General features: G+C 44.5%; 1 protein-coding gene, 1 long non-coding RNA gene and 1 pseudogene across 4 annotated transcripts in view; 2 read left to right on the top strand and 1 right to left on the bottom strand.

The window, feature by feature from the left end:
* Positions 1-20,139, top strand: part of LOC136838874 (uncharacterized) — a 530,691-nt gene that overhangs the window by 331,711 nt on the left and 178,841 nt on the right. The gene's annotated exons all lie outside the window — the stretch shown is intronic.
* The window catches only part of Pfas (phosphoribosylformylglycinamidine synthase), a 205,416-nt gene that overhangs the window by 147,633 nt on the left and 37,644 nt on the right, over positions 1-20,139 (bottom strand). For all 3 annotated transcript variants that reach the window (XM_067104532.1, XM_067104534.1, XM_067104533.1), the window contains exons 4-6: positions 10,901-11,042; positions 10,228-10,378; positions 9,885-10,021 (exon numbers count right to left, since the gene is read on the bottom strand). In XM_067104532.1, the coding sequence (XP_066960633.1) occupies positions 9,885-10,021; positions 10,228-10,378; positions 10,901-11,042 (430 nt within the window). The remainder of the gene's footprint in view (positions 1-9,884; positions 10,022-10,227; positions 10,379-10,900; positions 11,043-20,139) is intronic.
* Positions 6,093-7,217, top strand: LOC136838872 (piggyBac transposable element-derived protein 3-like; annotated as a pseudogene).

The raw sequence follows: 20,139 nt of genomic DNA, 5'->3' as shown, positions 1-20,139 counted from the left end.
AACAGGCTAAGGGAGGTGAGAGACGTTGAACAACGAGCGGACGTCCCTCGAGCGATCCTGTTGGACGCATCCCAGGGCGCTCCCCCTCGCCGCAGGAAAGGCGAGATGAGGAAGTGTTCGTCTTCCTCGGATGACGCAAGACCCAGGCGTGGTTGGCGCCAGTCACAAGAGTCTAGACCTATCAAGACGCAGGGTCCCCTTCCCGCCTCCACAACCTCTTGCAGCAAATGGAGCTCTCTCCAGAGATTCCTGTCGGAAGAAGACGGCGTTTCTGCGCCTAAACAGAGCGTAAAACGCATAGCTCGTCGGAGGAAGAAGACGTATACATGACTTCAGTTCACGCTTCTCCCCCCCCCAGAATGGGACGTGTCGCAAGCTGCGTCCACCTCTTCATCAAAAGATCCCAGCTAGAGTCTCCGGTTGTGGAAGCTAGTGCAGTGCCATCTCCAGTTGTTTCCCAGCAGCAAGCGGCACCTCAAGTAAAGTTCTTGTCGGAAGTCCAGCAGTCCCTTGCGTCTTTTTGACTCTTACAAGTCGCAAGGACTAAGAGAAGAAACACACAAGAAGGAATCTAAGGACGCCAACAGACCCAAGAAGAGGGTAAGGCAAGAATCAGAACAACAAGACGCTAACAACCAGCAAGACGCAAACTCGCTGCAAGTTGCAGCGCTCATAGGACGCTTCCCGCAGCAAACCATGCAGTGATGGGAGGAACAAGGATCGACGCTCCCTCGCAGCAAGTTGGACGCATGCGTGATGCACGCAAGCAGCACGATACACACGCTTCCCCCTCTCGTTCGACATCGGAAATAGCGGATCCCTTGGAAGAAATCTCGAAGAGGAAACTCAAGAAACTCTTCATGCCGCTGATCTGAAAAGACTTCTTACTCTTTTTGGCGGACTTATTTCAACGATTTTCATCAGGCCGTACCTGAGTCCTCCTCCCAATATTTGATGGGTAGACCCCAGAAGTCTTCCTCATTCAAAAAGACAGTGTTGGCCAAATCAGTGAAGAGAGCCTTTTCGACACTGAATGATTGGATTTTGAAGAAGAAGGAACAAGGAAAGACAACTTTTTCCTTTCCCCGACAAGATTGGCTTCTAGATCCAGCGTGGTGGTACGAGACTGGGAAGCTCTCGGTTTGGGAGTTCCTGCCTCCTCCCAAGGGGACTTCTCCAGACTCGTTGACTCTTCACGGAGAACAGCCATGACTAAAGCCAAGGTTCTGTGGTCCACTTCGAGTTGGATCATTTGCTGAAAGGTCTTCCAACTATTGAAGTCTTCAGCTTGATGGACTGGACTCTTGCAGCTCTTGCAGAGGTGTCAGATCAGAAGAATGACACGCAAATGCACCTTATTGCCTGTCTCGATAAAGCTGTGAGGGACGGGTCGGTTGAACTTTCTGCCCTTTTCACAGCAGGTGTTATCAAGAAACGAGCTATGTTGTGTCGCTCGTGTCGCCTGGAGTGACTTTAGCTCAGAAATCTGAACTGTTGTATGCTCCTTATCTAAACAGCTCTTCCCTTCAGAGCTGGTTAAGGACTTATCAGCAGCCCTTGCGCAACAATCAACGCAAGATCTGATCACAAGGACTGCTAGGAAAGTTCTTCCGCAAACTTTTTAGCCAGGAAGGACAAGGAAGCTCCTCCTATGCGCCAGCCCTTTCGTGGGAGAGCCCTTTCGAGAGGAAGTCAGAGAATGGCTGCTGGAGGACAACTTCGTAAGAACCCCAAGCAGCAACCCAAAATCCAAGAAATGATCACTACAACCTCCAGACACAAGTGGGAGCCAGGTTATCCCACTTTTTGGCAAGAGTGGAGCCAAAGGGAGCGGACGATGGACAGTCGGGAAGTTTTGAAGGAAGGATACAAGATTCCCTTCCTAAGGAAGCCCCTCTTTCACAAGAACTGCTGGAGTTGACAGCTACTTACTGGGAGCAAAGCAGCAGCTCTTCAAGAACAGGTGACCCAGATGCTATCAAAAGCAGCAATAGAAGAGGTAAAGGACCTCTCGTCAGAGGGTTTTTACAACAGACTTTTTCTGGTACCCAAGAGCTCGGGGGTTGAGACCAGTTCTGGACGTAAGTCCACTGAACAAGCACGTAAGCAAAGTCAAGTTTGCCATGGAGACATCTTGCCAGTCCTAGCAGGCACCAAACAGGAAGACTGGATGGTTTCAATAGACCTGCAGCCAGGACGCCATTTTCACGCACCAATTCACCCGAACTACAGAAAATATCTGAGGTTTGTGCATCTCGGGACAACCTATCAGTTCAGAGCACTTTGTTTTGACTAAGCACGGCTCTTACGTTTTCTCTCGAGCGGCATCGAACGTAGCTCACTGGTTACATCTAAAAGGGATACGGATTTCGATGTACCTGGACGATTAAGGCTAATCAGAGCCAGATCGCAAGCAAAGTGTCTGGAGGATCTGCAAGTTACAATGAATTTGACGCAACAATTAGGTCTGGTAGTAAATCTAGCCAAATCGCAGCTAACGCCACACAGGACATCATCTACCTGGGGATGAGGATTCAGTCAGTGGTTTTTCGGCTTTTCCAGCCCCAAACGCATTCTAGATTGCTTAGAAAAGGTGAAGCTCTTTCTAGGAGATGGACCTGTTCAAGAGGGAGTGGATGAGTCTGCTGGGGACCCTCTCCTCGATCGAACAATTGCCTCCTGGGAAGACTACATCTACGCCCACTTCAGTTCCATCTGTCAAGCTATTGGAAAAGAGGCCAAGATCTGAGACGTGGATTCCGATCCTCTGGGAATCAAAAACATTTGAGTTGGTGGAACGACCCCAAAAAACTTCAAGTAGGCCTCGAACTTCAACAAAAGAACCCCCGACCTAGTGTTGTATTCAGACGCATCGACATGGGATGGGGTGCAACGCTGGGGAAGGGCGAGATCTCAGGTCTATGGGAAAACCATCAGAAGAAATGGCATATAAATGTCAAGGAACTGGTGGCCATTCATCTTGCACTAGTCCACTTTCAGGAGAAGGTCCAGAACAAGATTGTACAGGTCAACGCAGACAACACCACAGCGTTGGCCTACATCAGGAAACAGGGTGGCACTCTCGTCGCTTTTCCCTTTACGAGGCAGCCAAAGATCTCCTGCTGTGGGCAGAAACGAACAACTTAACTCTGATCACCCGCTTCATAGAGGGAGAGAAGAACGCCAGAGCGGATCTTCAGCAGAGGAAGACAGGTTCTCACGACAGAATGGACCTTACATCACGATGTGTGCAACAGGCTTTGGAATCTGTGGGGAGAACTCACAATAGACCTCTTTGCGACACAGAGAACGAAGAGGTTACCAGTCTACTGCTCTCCAGTCCCAGACCAGCAGTGGCGGTGGACGCCTTCCTCATGAATTGGGAGGGACTAGACATGTACGCTTTTCCTCCATTCAAGATCCTAGACAGAGTCATGAAGAAGTTCAGAGAGTCGAACGACGCCCGCATGACCCTGATAGCTCCATTTTGGCCCATGAGACCATGGATCACGGAGGTGATGGAGTGGCTAGTAGACACCCCCAGATCGTTACCTTGTCGGAACGATCTACTCAGACAGCCACATATAGAGAGATACCATCAAAATCTCCTCGCTCTCAACCTAACTGCCTTTCGACTATCGAAAACTGGCAAGAGCGAAGGGTTTTTCAAGGGAAGCTGCAAGAGCCATCGTGAGAGCGAGGAGAACGCCCACACTCAAGGTGTACCAATCAAAGTGGGACGCCAGGAATGGTGCAGAAAAACAACATTTCTCTTCCAGTACCTCTCTAACTCAACTGGCAGATTTTCTTCTGCATTTGAAAACCTGAAGAAACCTAGCAGTATCTACCATCAAGGGATACCACAGCATGCTTGCTTCCGTCTTCCACACAGAAATATTGACGTGTCGGGAGACAAGGACTCACGGATCTCATAAGGTCCTTTGAGACAGTTAAGAGGAAGGACAACCCGACCCCTCTTGGAACTTGGACGTAGTCTTAAAATTCTTAACCTCAATAGGTTTGAACCTCTCGACAAGGCTTCATGGAAGGATCTCACTAAGAAGACCCTTTTCCTGGTCGCTTTGGCTACAGCCAAGAGGGTAGGAGAACTACAAGCCTTTAGCAAGAAAGTAGGCTTCAATGGGGAAATGCAGTATGCTCACTTCAACTTGGTTTTCGCTAAAACGAGAACCCTTCTCAACCATGGCCCAGATCTTTTTCCATACCAGGGCTGTCTCATTTAGTAGGACAGGAAAAAGAGAGAGGCCTTTGTCCAGTTAGGGCCCTAAAATTTTATCTACAAAGGACCAGAAACATGAGAGGTCAGACAGATCACCTCTGGTGCTCAGTGAAGAAACCTTCGTTACCCTTTATCAAAGAATGCACTGGCGTTCTTATCAAGGACTTAATAAGGGAAGCTCACCAAGAATGTGACGAGAAAAGCTTTCCAATCCTCAAAGTCAAAGCGACGAGGTAAGAGCGGTGGCAACTTCGATGGCTTATAGACACAACAGGTCTATGAAATCGATTTTGGAAGCGACTTTTAGCGAAGCAAATCTATCTTCGTAGATTGTTACCTAAAAGAAGTACAGACCCAATATGAGGATTGCTGTTCCCTGGTCCGTGCACGTTGCCTCCGGCGCCAGAGTTGGAGAGGGTACTACTGCCTCTACCCTATAACCTTTTTTTTTTTTTTTTTTGTATTATACCCTTGCCTTTTCTTGATTTGAACTCACAGGTTGTTCAGAAGGTTGTTGCAACCTTCCACAGTCTGGGGTTGCAAGTCTAAGTTAGGTTTTATGGAGTGTGTTATTTAGTGATTTTAGTGGGTCAGGTGGTCAGCTCTTTGTCCATGGCTATGCCAGGATAGCAAGGGTGGTGGTCTAGTCATGTTAAGGTCGAGGACTGTGACAGCCCCATAGAGACTTTCTACAGCCCCTGATGGGTCGCTGGGTCTCTCAAGGAATGCAGGCGAATGAGGCAGGATAATTATGAAGCCAGCTTCCTTATCAGGTAAGAACCAGAGTATGTTTACAGCTAATTTTTAGTGTTTAGTAATTATACGAATTCCCAACGGTGTTTTGGTTCTCTAACCCACCACCAATGGTGTCAATCAGCTATATATATGTAACTACCAGGGAAGTTAGATATTTAAAATGGTATTTTCATTATAAAATAAGTTTTTAAATATACTTACCTGGTAGTTACATATATAAAAGGTCCCTCCTCCTCCTCTGAGAACAGGGGCATGGAATTTCTGAGGACACTTGGGAATGGTTCTAGTTACCTGGTAGAGGGCGCTCAGGTATGGCCACCTGACCATCTATCGGCGATTGCCGCAAATTTTGAATTTCTGCCGTCGATTTAATCAGGATAAAGCTATATATATGTAACTACCAGGTAAGTATATTTAAAACTTATTTTATAATGAAAATACCATTTTAGTCCTCTTTTGATTCTGTGGTCATAAAGCTGTTAATTTTTAGTCTAGGATGTTGTGCATCTGACTGGACATTTCTGTCCTCTTTATGCTCTGCATGGCAAAAGTTTCTTTACTCAAAGACGACACCAGATGGAAGTGTAGCAGAGAACTTTATGAAGTGACTGAACATTGTTGACACTTCATCAACCTGAATTTCTGAGAAGAATGGAACCTAAACCAGGCATGCTCAAATAAATTTGTGTACACATAGGAACATTTAGAGAGTATATATATGTTTTCAAAAGTTACATATCACATATATATACCAGACTATGTGAACTTTTTACAAAATGACTTTTTTGGCCTGTCAGGCATACCTGTGACTTTTTATAAAGGGACTGATTTGTCCTTTTTGTCATAGCACCAGATATTCATGAGGATACATATTAAAACAGTGCATTTTTTAGCTTTTTGTTTCTTTTACTTGATGTAGGGTATTATATGAAAATTGTAAATGGAAGATATGAGAGCCTAACCTAGCTTAACCTAACTTAAAGAAGTCAAACTTACCCTAACCTAACCCAACCACCTAACCTAATGTAACCTAGCTTAACTTAAGTTATCTAAGCTAAACTAAACTAAACTAACCTCCTCTGAACCACACCTACTGTACACTAACCTAATCTAACTTTTTTTTTCTTTTTTTTACTTTGACCCCTGTTATCTTTTGCTTATTTTAACTTGATATAATTTGCTGCAATTGATATCAATTAAAAAGAATTAAGTTTCAGTTTCATAAGAAGTAGACAGAATATTTTAGGATGTTTTTCTCCAACTATTTTTTAGAATTCATTGTAGAACAGTGCAACCTTCACTCCATTCAAAATAATGCAAATAAATCTTTAGAATTGAATCAAGAAGAGCTAGAACAATGGCTAGGAACCTGTCTGTATATGTCAATAAGTAAAATCCCTAATACCAGGTTTCACTGGTCAGGGATGGATGAGACAGTGGCTTCAGTAATGAGTAGGGATAGGTGGGAGCAAATCAAAGCAAACTTGCATCTTGTTGACAATACAACTAATGACAACACTGACAAATTATTCAAAGTTAGACCACTCGTTGATCATCTGAGAGCAGAATTTCAGAAGATACTTATGACATGAAAATCTTTGTGTAGATGAGCAGGTGGTCCCCTTCAAAGGATGTTCATCAATGAAGCCGTATAATCCAAAAAACCACATAAATGGGGCTATAAAATATTTATTGTAGCTGATAGCAAAGGGATGGTGTATGACTTTATGCCATACACTGGCAAAATAGAACCTGTGAACAAGCCTGATGTTCCAGACCTCACAGCAAGTTCAAATTCAGTTCTTCATCTTGCTAAAAGTATATCTTGCATGAAGAACCACAAGTGGTATTTTGACAATTGGTTTACTTCACTACCTCTCACTGAACATCTTGCTTCTAGGGGGATATGGTGCTGTGGCACAGTGCAACAAAGAAGATTACCAGGTTTAGCATTCAAGTCAGATAAACAGCTCATAACAAAAGGTCGGGGTTCTTATGATGAATGGGATGCTAATATTGGAGACTACCATTTCAGCTGTAAAGTGGTTAGACACAAAGTCAGTAAGCTTAGTGTTATCTTTTTCAACATCATGGCTAGTAGATAAGTGTGCTAGATATGACAAGAAGATCAAAGATACTGTCGAGGTTCTAAGACCCTTTATGGTCACAGATTGCAACAAAAACAAGGAGGCATAGATTTGCATGACCAATTAATTTCTTACTAAAGGATGGCCTTTAGAGCAAAGAAATACTACCATAGATTAGTTTTTCACTTGATAGATATGACTGTAGTACAATGTTGGCTATTGTACAGACACTCGGCAATTGAATTGAATGAGGAGTTCCTAACAGTAAACAGAACACACTCTGTGAGTTCAAGATCAGACTTTCCAAATCCCTGATGTATAGTGGAAAGGACATAAAAAGAAAAAAAGGAAGGCCTTCAGGTTCTGTAGAAGCTACTTTTGCCAAAAAGAAAAAAGGTAAAGCAACTAAGAAAATTCCTGATAAAGATGTAAGACTTGACCATGTTGCCCACTTCCCTTCTGTTAGTCCAAACCAAGGGACATGTAAACTGCCTGGGTGCAAGGGGAAAGTAAGTATGTATTGCATCAAGCGTGAAGTGCACTTGTGCTGCGATGCTAAGAGGAACTGTTTCCTTGATTTCCATACCAAATAAAGGAATAGCCTCACAAGAATTTTTTTTGGGGGGGGAATCAGTACCATTACGTATTTTTTGGCAGTTATGATAGTAGAAAGAATATTTCTTTAATTTTTCACATCAACCACTTGATTTTCCACTTTTTTTTTTTTTTAGAAAAAAAGAAATATTCAGTTTCCTTTAGAAAATTACATTTTGTCTCCAAGCTGTCATGTGCCTGAGAGGACTTTTTAGTACTCTTTTATAAAAAAACTTTACTGTATTATGAATAAATATGTTGAAATTTTGTGATTAATTGTTTATTTGGCCCCTAATAAGTAAGAAAAATGTAGTTTAGATTTTTTCCTGAAACTGGAAAAAATTCAGGAAGTAACAATAATAATAATAATAATAATAATAATAATAATAATAATAATAATAATAATAATAATAAAATAATCTGCAGGTGAAGAAGACTGAATGGGGACCTCCTTTTGCCTGGCCAGGGCCACTACCCCGGGACCCCTGAGCTGTGGTGAGTGAGGCCGTGGGCAGTTGTCAACCTGTGGGCTGGCGACTGGAAGCTCCACGAGACTTCCTGCAGGAGGGCAAAGAAACCTTCTTCCTCCGTTTGCTGGGTTTGGAAGAAGAAGAAGAAAACCTTGAGGAGGTGATGGGAACAGATGAGAGATTGTGAGCACCCTTGCCCAGCCTGGCAAAGACAGAAACATGAAAGGTGAGCAAGGCTGTGGGCAGTCATCAATCTGTAGTGACAATGCCCGCACGAGGCTGGTACCAGTACGCCAGGAGTCTGGAGAAACTCATGTAGTGGTTGCCAGAGCTTCTACTGGCAAAGAAGACTGAATGGGGACCTCTTCTTGCCTGGCCTGGGTGACCAGGCTGGGCCACTATCCTGGGACCCCTGAGCCGCTGTCCTCAATAGTGGGAGAAGGGTGAGAGCGCACCTGCTTGCTCTCTCCTCACCTCTCGCTGGGCCATGCTGGCAGCCAGGCCTGGGTCCATAGACTGGCATCCCCTGCCAGCCTGAGCAGGGGTGTTACTGGGGCTGGTGCCGGTACACCAGGAGTCCCAAGAACCCTGGGTAGTAGTTGCACCCATGACAACAGGTGGTGTGGTACTTGCGGTACTGCTAGCAAGAGGCCCGTCAGCCCTCTCTGCAGAAGAGGGCTGGCCACTGGAAGCTCTACAAAACTTCCCATGGGAGGGTGAGGCAACCTCCTTCTTCCTCTGCTTTCTAGTTTTGAAAGAAGAAGGGGGGAGGCAACAGCATTCAACTACAAAGACAACAACTTTCTTCTTCTCTTCTTGGACTTCCTCTTCTTGCCAAGTGCGGCCTAAATCAGCAGCGTGTGGAGGAGGACATCACCTTAGGATGATGATGAGGGCAGCACCTGGGGACACATCACAGATGCCACATGCAGAGGTCACCAGAAAACAAAGTCAGGTTAGGTGAGAGCTCTTCCCTACACTCCGAGAACGAGCATCCACCAGAGGACAACTCCTCTGAACGATGAGAGGCTCCTGGAGAGGAACCAAGCTGGTCATCTTCCCACACCCCCTGGCAGCTATACCAAAGCAACAGTAGGAGTCAGGGAAGGGGAAACCACTCCCTTGAGAGTGGCAATAGCAGGCAGGAGTTTGGCAGGAAGTAGAAAGGTACCAAAGAGAACCTTTGGTGTCACTGGCGGAATATTGCATTCTGATGACACCAGGGAGATCTCTCTTCTTCCTAGCAAACTCCACCCACTGTTCAGATGCCCAGACCCGGCACTCTGAGCATGGACTTCCTTGGTTATATTCATGCTTTCGGTATGAAGCAAATAATGTGTGCAGATCAGTCTCTACTGAGGAGAGGAACTGATTACTTGGCCTTGTCCTTCCTTGGACAGCACCTAAATACTTGCGATTTCCTCTCAGATGAAGTAGGCTAAAGTGATTGAGGGTTTGCATAGCCAATACTCAAATCAATAACAACAATATACTTCAAGCAAGAAGCAAGAAAAAGCATAAGGTTTGAAAGCGAACGTCAAGTCAAGCATAGAGATGCCTTCACATGATGGCAGGTGGAAGCAAAGTGGAGTGCAGACCAACAAGTGAGCAGGGCTTCCCCCTACCCGTCGGTAGTTAATGACCTTCTGACAGTTAAACAGCTGTTCCAGCGAGCATTTGTAAGCTAAATCCTATGTAAAGGACTTCAGGTTTGTATTTGTGTAGGAACAAACTTACCTTAAAAAACCAGTGTCTTGAATGCTCTGAATTTGACTGAGCTAAATCGAAGAGTTCAACAGTAGTTGGGTTTCGCTGTACTTTATCTCTAAAAATTTCTGTGTAGTAGTCTAAGTCCCAGTCATCAAAAGCTAGACCTAAGGAAATAGAAAATAATTTAGCTAGATATGTTAATTTGAGATATTATCAATAATTCTAAATACTGTACACAAAATGTATCAAGCACATACCAACTAATACGTAAATGAAACAAAACTCATTCTTTTATGGTAGTAATATGCATTTAGTGACGATATACATATATTTTTATTTTTACTTGCCAAAATATAAAATTAGTGTTTACCCATATTCACATTGGCTTCTTCCAGAGCCTTTCTCCCACGATGCAGTACATCTACTTGAAACCACTTTTCAGGCTGCTGCTCTACACCGAATGATTTCAGTGGTTCTTTATATTCTTGCTCTGTCATGGGATCATGAAGCTCCATCACCATCTGGAAATCAGCCAATAACTACATGATACTGTAACATAATGGAATTGCTCAATTAAAAAAATTGGTGTGCAGTAACTTAGTTAATTTAAGAATGTCCATTGTGAGAAAAAGTTTAGTACTTCAATGCTGCCCAGACAGGAAGAGAAGTAGCCAAACAATATATAATCCATCTACTAACTACTGTAAAAATATTCCTTTATGCTTCATCTGCTAAGTTGTAATTCCAGCTTAAATACAAGCAAACTACACAATCAGCAACTGACACTCAGTTCAAAGCCTTATGGCCTCATTCTGTATTAGAATCAATACTTTATGGTCTCATTCTGTATTAGAACAATACCTTATGGTCTCATCCTATATTAGAATCAATACCTTATGGTCTAATTTTATGTATGTAACATGTTACGATCTTATCATGAACTTGTTTTCATAAAGATAAATATACAACTTCCTTTTAGCTTCAAGTAAATATGTAATAATTTACTTAAGCCAGGAATTTAAAATACAAGGGTTGAATTTTACCTCTTTCCGCATGTCACTTGAAATTTCTCCAGAAACTTTAATCCAGTAGCGATGTGCCTTTTCCACCCGAACTACTGTTGTCATCCCAGCAGCATGAAAGATACTCATAGCATTTGTGCCCCACGCTGTTGTAAAGTTTAGTCTAAAAAATATAAAGGCATTAGAAAGGTGAATGTTTGCCCCATAGATACTGATGACAAATGACTGATGAAATTCATTTTAAATACATTTACAAAGCATTAGGATTAGGGATCACTTTGGGAAAAAATCAGTGCAAGTTAACAGTTTCAGCAATAAAAACAACACAGATCAACTAAAACAGTGAAGTCATAAGTTAATAGGTAAACAGCAACTCATTACAAAGCATAGTATATTTTAAATTTATATTTTCTATAACAAGTTTTTGTTTCGTACATACAAACCATTGCCCTTCATAGCAAAAACGATGATAATCCTGTTACCCTAAGCACAGAGAGATAGATCTCGAGAGGATAAGACCCAAAGATCTCTTACCTACCCTGCCCCACATCATCTTTTGTCCCACTTCTGTGGGACCTTCTACATAAACAATTTTGTTACTAACTTGAAATGTATGAGAGAAAAAGATTTGCATTAACTTTAGTAAGGGAACTGTAAATAATTTATATGGGTTGATCACCAATCTATATCACTATTCAATGAGAAGTTCCAAATAGACCATACATTTTCAAGAAAATTTTAACAGTGCTCATGAACCAATACTTACCTTGTGGTGATGCTGACAAGAGCATAAGAACTGACAGTTTACATGAAATTAGGGAGTGGTAAATATGGTTACACTCTTATTTTAAGAAAATACAGTACTTATTTTCTTTGTTTTATTTACAATTCTTGGTCAAGCATCATAATTTTACATCAGGATTTAAACATTTTGAATATGTTGCCTTCATCTTCAGATTACTAGCCTAAAACTTTTTCCATTCAGTCAGTTCAGTTTGAACCATAACAAATCTTCATTGCTTTTAACCTCAACTTAGTCATTTTATTGTCTTGGATACACAGCCCTGAAAAACAAACACTAACCACTAAATGGACTCTGAAGTCCCCACTCATCTCTTTCGGATTATACTATTAATGCTCTAGTTATAATACTGCTCTTTCAGATTATGAAAGAATGGCCCTTTTTTTATTCATTCTAAGACTCATAATTAGTGTTGCTGTGAACTAGTTTGATGAGACCATTGAGTCATATCTAGATGCTCATAAATATATTGTTTACAATATTTATGAGTCACTGAAGGTGACTCATAAATATCTTAAACAATATATTTATGAGCATCTAGATATATTACTCAATGGTCTCATTAAACAGGTGAAAATTGGACCAAGAGAAAGTTAAAAATATTGGAAAGGTAAGTGGGAGGAGACAAAAGGGAAAAAATATTAACTAAAAGACAGAAAAAAATGCATCTGGGAATGGGAATAATTCCCCAAAGGACTGAGTTCCACCGACAGTTCTGTAAACAAAGCACATGGTGGCAGTTCCTCTTCCAACTCCTTGTTTATTTCCAGGAGAAACATTTGATCAGAATACTATGCTCTTTTTGCTGGCCAGAAAGGTTCTGCCATTGGTTTAATGGTACTTATTATCAATAGAAGAACTGGCAAAATGTTCAGCACAAACATGCATAAGGCTAATGGGGGCTTTCTGAAGGAACAGACATTTCCTCTTTAAAGAACAAAAACGATATTTGATTCAGTCTTCATTATTGAAAAAATGACAAACATTTTAAGTAATTTGTATTTTTCCTAACTATACAAACCTGAGGTCTTTACACAAGGAATATGCTTCAGCGTAGCTGGACACGGCCGTTTAACTTTTAAACAAGGTGGTTAACTAACAGGCGCCGGATGGAAGTCCCACCCACCCGACTGGTAAGCATTCACTTTGTCTTTCAGCCCAGGGGTCAGACTGAGGGGTGGCATGAGGTGGGCATACTATATAACTGTAAAGACCTCAGGTTCGTATAATTAGGAAAAATACAAATTACTTTAAAAATTTGTCATTTGTTTCTACACAATATACAAACTGTCAGTCTTTACATAAGGAAGACTTACTTCTTGGTGGGAAGAGTCTGAGTAAGCTTCTGAACTGACTGGTAGTTCACCTTACCTGGGTCTTCTTCCAGGTCATGTAGATCAGTGGAGAGGCCCTTGCCTCTGACATGCCGAACAGAGTATGGGAACTGCGTGTTCAGCTGTCAGACTTCTGGGCCTTTTCAAATGAATGAGTATAAAGCAACATTATTAGAAAAATCTTTGGATGTTGGAGACAATAAAGCAATGTATAAGCAACAGGTCTGTTTTATTGTCAGGCCCTCTCTCACCTTGTTAGAGAGAGGGTCGGGATTGCTTCTATCTAACTAAAAATTATAGAAAATAGAATGGGAACTTGATGTGCAGCTTACCTGCTTTGATGCCTGTTCCAGCAAGTGACGGCCTGGCCTACCCTCTGCCCGCAGGAAGAGGAAGGATGAAGGAGAAAGGAGGACAGTTCAGTCACTCACACACATACACACACTCTCTCATAACAGAACACCTTAGGCGAGATGCTACCTGTCCTCTTAGAGGAGATGGGTAAGCTACACAACTTGTTGAGCAGCCACCACAGGAACCAAGGAAAACTTGTCCAAGGACTTGTGGGCAACATCCCGAAGGTAGAAGGAGGCAAAGGTGTTCTGGTGCAACCACATCCCCACCTTCAGTACCTGAGGAATTGATAGTTTCTTCCTGAATGCGAGGGACAGAGCAATGCCCCTGACTTCATGGGCTCTCACCTGGAATACACCGAGATCCTTCTTGTTCGAAGCAGAATATGCCCGTTTGTTCACCTCATGAAGCCAGAAAGAGATGGTGTTTTTAGACACCTCTTTCTTGGTTGAGCCAGTGCTAACAAAGAGTTGCTGACACTCAGGCCTGAGGTGTCAGGTCTTCTTTTAGATAGCACCGCAGCACTCCAATAGGATAGAGTAGCATCTTGTCTTGATTGTTAGCAACAAGGTCCCCTAGAGAGGGGATCATAAAGGACTCAAATCAGGTGTCAGGGACCAAGTGATTCCGAGTCTTCAAAGGACAAAATCAAGTGTAATTGATCCCTGTCTCCAAGAGTGTTTCACATCAAAGGAAAGACCATGAAGTTCACCCACTTTTTTCGCCAATGCCAGGGCAAGCAAGAAGATGGTCTCTAGAGCAGATCTCTGTCTGATGACTCTCGTAGAGTCTTGTACAGCACACGAGTCATGCTCCTCATAACGAGAGTCACATCCCACTCAGGGGGCCTGAGTTCCCTGGGAGGGCAAGACCTTTCAAAGCTCTTCATCAGCAGAGAAATCTCCAGCGAGGGAGATATCTACACCCTTCAGGCATAGGAATAGACCCAGGGCAGCCCTATACCCCTTAACAGCTGATACAGAGAGGAGCTTCTCTCAGCAAAGAAAGACAAGGAAGTCCCCTACCTGCTGAATAGTAGCTCCGACCAAAGAGAGACCCTGTCTACCACAACAAACACAGAAGACGGCCAACTTCCCCGGTATACAGCTACAGAGGACTGATGCAGGTACCCACATATCTCTGTCACTGTGCAGCAAGAAACCCTCTCGCTCGCAAGAGATGTTGGATAGTCTCCAGCCGTGAAGTAAAACGGACTGACTGGTGGTACTATTCTATGTGCAGTTGAGCTAGAAGGTTGTGTGAGATGAGGGGAACTCTCTCGATGCCTCGGAAAGCAGCCAGCAGGTAGGGATACAATACTGCATGTGGCCATTTGGAAGCCACCAGGGTCATTCTGAGATTCAGGGTGATCATTACCCTGCTGATCATCCGTTGAACCATACAAAATGAAGGGAAGGCATAAGCATCCAGGTTGACTCTCGGGTGTTAGAAAGCTTCCTCTGCTATGGCCCATGGGTGTGGAATGATGGAACAAAACACTTGCAGCTTCCTGTTGTGCTGAGTGGTGAACAGGTCGACAGAACGAAGACCCCAAATGCTGAAGAGCCTTTCCGTGATGTCTGTATGAAGGGACCATTCTGTCCCTATCACTTGACCCTGGTGACTGAGCTTGTCTGCCACTACATTCCTCTTGCCTGGAATGTATCTAGCTGACAGCTGAGTGTGCTACAGGTGAAGCGAATGAGACACTAGGCCTCCTTGCTTGTTGACGTATGCCACTACTGTGGCGTTGTCGCTCATCAACACCACCGAGTGTCCCATCACTAGATCCTGGAACTCTTGGAAGAGCCAGGAAGGCTGCCTTGAGTTCCAGGATATTGATGTGAAGGTGCCTGTCATCTTGGTTCCACACACCTGAAATCAGCAACTCCTCCAGGTGTGCGCCCCATCCCTTGGTTGAAGCATCTGAGAACAGAAGCATCTCCAGGTGGGGGATTGTGTAGCGGCACTCCTATTCAGAGGTTCCTGTGTTTGGGAATGAGATCAGACTTCTCAATATTTACCATTACCCCGAGGTCGCTGCAAAACTCAAGAAGGCGATCCGTGTCCTGGAGCAACTGCGACTGAAAGCTCACCAGAACTAGCCAATCAGTGAGATACCTAAGAAGATGTATCCTGTGCCAATGGGACCAAGCTGACACGAGTGAGCACTCGCGTGAACTCTTGGGGAACGGTCGAGAGCCCAAAACAAAGTACCCTGAACTGGTATTCTGTAAGAGCCCGACGCTCTCTCTTCCAAACACGTGGGTGTTCGTGTGTTTGTCAATCGTCATCTTGGGTCGGCCGGGTCCTTCGGGTCACTGCGGGGTCACCAGTGTAAGGACTGGGGTTTGAGCGACATACTGGCTGGGTGTTTACTGGTTTATCGGTTGTTCCTTACTGAGATAAATGTACAGGATCTTCGAAGATGTTACTGACGTGTGCGAGTGGTAATGTAGCGTCTACACAGACAGGTAAAACACGAGATAAAAGGTTCAGACATCTGTGTTTGTCAGTAGACAAACAGATGGCGATATCAAGAGACATGATTAACATACAGTGATGAAACATACATCAGTGGAGAGGCCAGGAAATTCTACATATGGCCAATTGCTTGAGATTCAAGACAGATTAATGACTACAATGCAGTAGCATAATATATGTGAAATAGAGACATTTGGCATCTTCACAAACAGAAATACACATACAGTTTGATATAGAAGATTTGTTGGAACATTATGAGTACATGATTAGAATGCTTGCATGGCAATGCAAGTAGTGGTGATTGTACATACATTAAGACAACAATGCTTAGGGAGAAACAGACGGAAATATTGTATGGTTGAAATTGCGTTCCTGTAGAGAAAGAAAACGAGACGCTCCTGTTTTGTCCTGTCCACTCCGATGATGAAGATTGACGAACACACAAACACACACGCGTTTGGAAGAGACAGCGTCGGGCTCTTACAATTGTAAGAGCCCGACGCTGTCTCTCTTCCAAAAACCATCTCCCAAGGATAAAGTGTAGATACTTGTGAGAGGACAGATGAATAGGTATTTGAAAATATGCATCCTTCAAGTCGACCTTAAGCATGAAGTCGTACTCCCTGATGGTCACGAGCACAGACCATGTCATTTCCATCATGACCCGAGTCTGGCAAACAAATTGGTTCAAGGGAGAGAGATTGATGACCGGTCTCCAACCCCCATTGCTTTCTCAATGAGAAAGATTCGGCTATAAAAGCCTGGGGACCAATCTATCACATCTTCCACAGCACCTTTCTTCAGCATCACTCGAACCTCCTCCCCGAGGGCAAGGTCCTTCAGTGAGCCAGTTATGCATGAGTGGAGATGGACTGGGTTGTTGGTGAGGGGTGGTCGAAACTGAAAGAGGAGTAGATAGCCCTCACAAAGGACATTTACTACCCTCGTCTTGGCTCCGATCACTGCCACGTTGCCCAGTGGCTCGATAGGCACCCCCAAACAATAGCAGCATGCGGAGGGAAACACTGACCCTAGCATCCTCCTCTCTTCTTACTCTTAACCCCCTTTCCAGACTGGAAGGGAGGTTGAAAGGGGCATGGCTGCACTCCTTTCTTGGCAGGATTAGAAGAAGGCTGGGAGTTCTCCCAGATGCCTTTCGAAGCCTGGGTCTTCTTGGGGCCTGTGGAGGAAGAGCTAGCTCGACCGGAAGGTTGGGCTGCAGGGGCACGCAAAGACTTAGCAGTCTTGGCCACTGCCTGGTGGACAACCACAGTCATTGTCCTCGACGCAATGCTTGTCCACTGCAACGTCTACCTGCTCTCTGGTTAAGAGAGAGGCAGATCCTAGCAGTGGTCCATTCCGCATACTCAGAGCCGATTCCAGGCCAACAAACTTGGAAATACAGTTCAGGACAGTGTCTCTCCTCAGTAAGACTACGTTCTCCAACAAGTTTGCCATCTGGTGGGCCACGTAGGTAATCGCCCTGCCTCCAAATTGGCACAGTCTCCTGAAGGTGGAACCCCCCCTTGGGACGACAAATCCCGAGGAGGTGGTGACCTTAGACACTGTGAATGACCACAGGTCTAACCAAGAGACTACCTGGAAGGCTGCCATAGCAGTGGCTTCCAGGTTCAGTGCCTCATGCTGCATGAGGGTGATACTCTTGGCATTAAGTTGCTATAGCGAAAGATGGACCTAAGCAAACCAAGTCTGGGTCAACCTGCTTCATCAGCAGTGGCTTCCCGAGGACAAGTAGTACTACTCCTGTTGACGCAGAGAAGGGGGAAGTAGCTTGTCCGGGCGGTTAGCGAGAAGTGAACTCTCCTTCCCAGGAGAGACGAGAGAGTTCGCCAGCTCTAAGACCCCCAAGGAAACTGTAGACCAAGGCAAGCCTGAGGCCTTGGGTTCCTTCTTGGGTCCCTAAAAGTTTCTGAGACGTGATGGACAGTCCATGGGCGCGGCCATGGTCCCTTCCCCGAGATCATTGTGCTGACAGATCAACTTCACAATCTCTAAAAAGATCCTTTGTACCTTGGGAGAGTCTGAATCCTGAGGGAGAGGGCCTTTGGGTCCTTCCGGGATTCGGTCACCCTGATCAACTCCCTGCAGGAGGGAGAACCTCAGCAGAACCCCCTGCTCCCTTCTCAGCCACTTAGGCATATATACGGGTTGATCTGAGATCCAAACCCGGAACGTAAGCCTTAGTGGTGGGGCTGTGTTGGGAAGAGGCATCTTAATTGGAGTCCCTTTTGTCCGACTCACGCCTCCTGGCATTGTAAGGAAAGGATTTGAGTGACATACTGGCTGGGTGTTATCTAGTTTATTGGTGGTTCCTTACTGAATCAAAGTACAGAATCTTCAAGTTGTTATTGGCTGGTGCAAGCCGCAAAGTTTCTACACACAGACATGGCAAAACAGAGATTAAGTTTCAGACATCTGTGCTTGTCGACAGCAACAGATGGCGATTGTGAGACATAATAAACATACAATGATAAAACATATATCAATGGAAAAGCCAGAAAATTCCACATAAGGACATTTGCATGAGATTTGAGACAGATTAATGAATACAATGCAGTAGCATAATACATGTGAAATGGCGAGATGTTTGGCGTCTTCACAAACAGAAATATACATACAGTTTGACACAGAAGATTCGGTGGAACATTATGAATACATGATTGGAATGCTTGCATGGCAATGCAAGTAGTGGTGATTGTACATGAATCGAGGCAACAATGCTTAGAGAGAAATATGACGCACAGGAGGGAGGGAGAGAGCGGGATGCTCTGTCATCTTGTTTTGTCCAATGGATGACTCACACACACGTGCCCGTAAGACCGCCATGCGGTCCCTTACAGTATAACCCCCGGAGGTTGAGGGGATAGGTGGGAGAAAGCGAGTACTCTTTCCTGTCTTGTCAAAAGCCGAAGCTCCAGCGTGAGAGAAAAGCCATGGACGACCACCAACCCATGGTGCCAATGGTTGCACAGGTCTAGGAGAGTGCCCATGTGAACCGGGGGGAGGAGGGGTGGCTGTTTAGAAGAGAGCAAATAGCTTCACACTGGTGTACATGGAAGCTATCCCTAGGCAAATGGGCTCATTCACACGAACACGAGCGAGAGCTATCCCAGGGAGAGCAATTGCTCGCACTCGGATATGAGCTTGGGCTGTCCTCATAATGTACTCCAGTCTTCTTTGAGGCTGTGTCCTCCTGATGCGAAAGAAGACTGTGTGGGGACCTCCTTGATGCTTCCCTGAGTGCATGGACCATCGAGTCAGCAGTACCTGAATGGGACTCTGGCCGCTTACTCAGGTGAGTAATGGCAGGAGTTGAAGAAGCACCTGCTTGCTTCTTCATCTTCTCTCACGTAGTGCCTTCACAAGTACACTAGTTCTGGGAGGTGACTTCCGAGAACTAGTTTTGGGTACATGAGTACAGTGGGTCCCCTAGATCACAGCTTTCAGTTCGTGGTTTTTTTTTTTTGTGGAACTTATCTCCAAATATATTGCGGAAAATTCATAAATTCTCCAAATATATTGTGGAAAATTCACTAATATGCAGATTTTTTCATAGAGCAATATTCACTAATTACATTGTCCCTAATGATATTTTTCAGGGCCTGTTCGTCCTCCTTGTACTGTGAGTGGTAATTCCCTTTGTAGAAGAGGGTGATCATCTCAGGGTCCTGAAAAATACCATTAGGGACAACGTCGCCCTCACCGACAGCAGCAAGAAGATCCAACTGGTTATCTTCTACAGGAGCAAGAAAACGTGCAGTCTGGTGATGAAGAACAACGAAGAACCACCCTGCCCCTCCCCAAGATCCCATGAAGAGGACGAATGTCATATACCGATACACGTGCCCTTTCCGAGGTTGCCCCGGAACTTACATCAGCATGACATCCATGCGCCTCTCCAAACAGATCTCCTGGAGGGAACCATCTTTAATCACTGTAAGACTGCCCACAACCAGAGGATCCGCCGCAGCGACATTGTCGGACATTTTGAAATTATTGACAGCACCCCGACCTTCATCGTCTTCACATCCTGGAGGCACTCCACATAGGGAAGGAAAAACCGAGCCTTAATGTGACTCAGGAGACCTTCCTTCTCCCTACATCCATCAGAAAGCTGAGAACAACCAGGCAAGACCTGCATCCCAACCTACACCCCTTGAGGACGACCTCCAGAGCACCGAGGGTGATCGCCTAGTGAGATTTCACCCTGAGGACAACCTGCAAGATCACCCCTCGCACCCACCTACGACTCAAAGACCCCCGAC

Source organism: Macrobrachium rosenbergii, chromosome 5 (assembly GCF_040412425.1).
Source record: "Macrobrachium rosenbergii isolate ZJJX-2024 chromosome 5, ASM4041242v1, whole genome shotgun sequence".
Taxonomy (NCBI): Eukaryota; Metazoa; Arthropoda; class Malacostraca; order Decapoda; family Palaemonidae; genus Macrobrachium; species Macrobrachium rosenbergii.
This window is presented reverse-complemented; position numbering and strand designations above follow the sequence as displayed.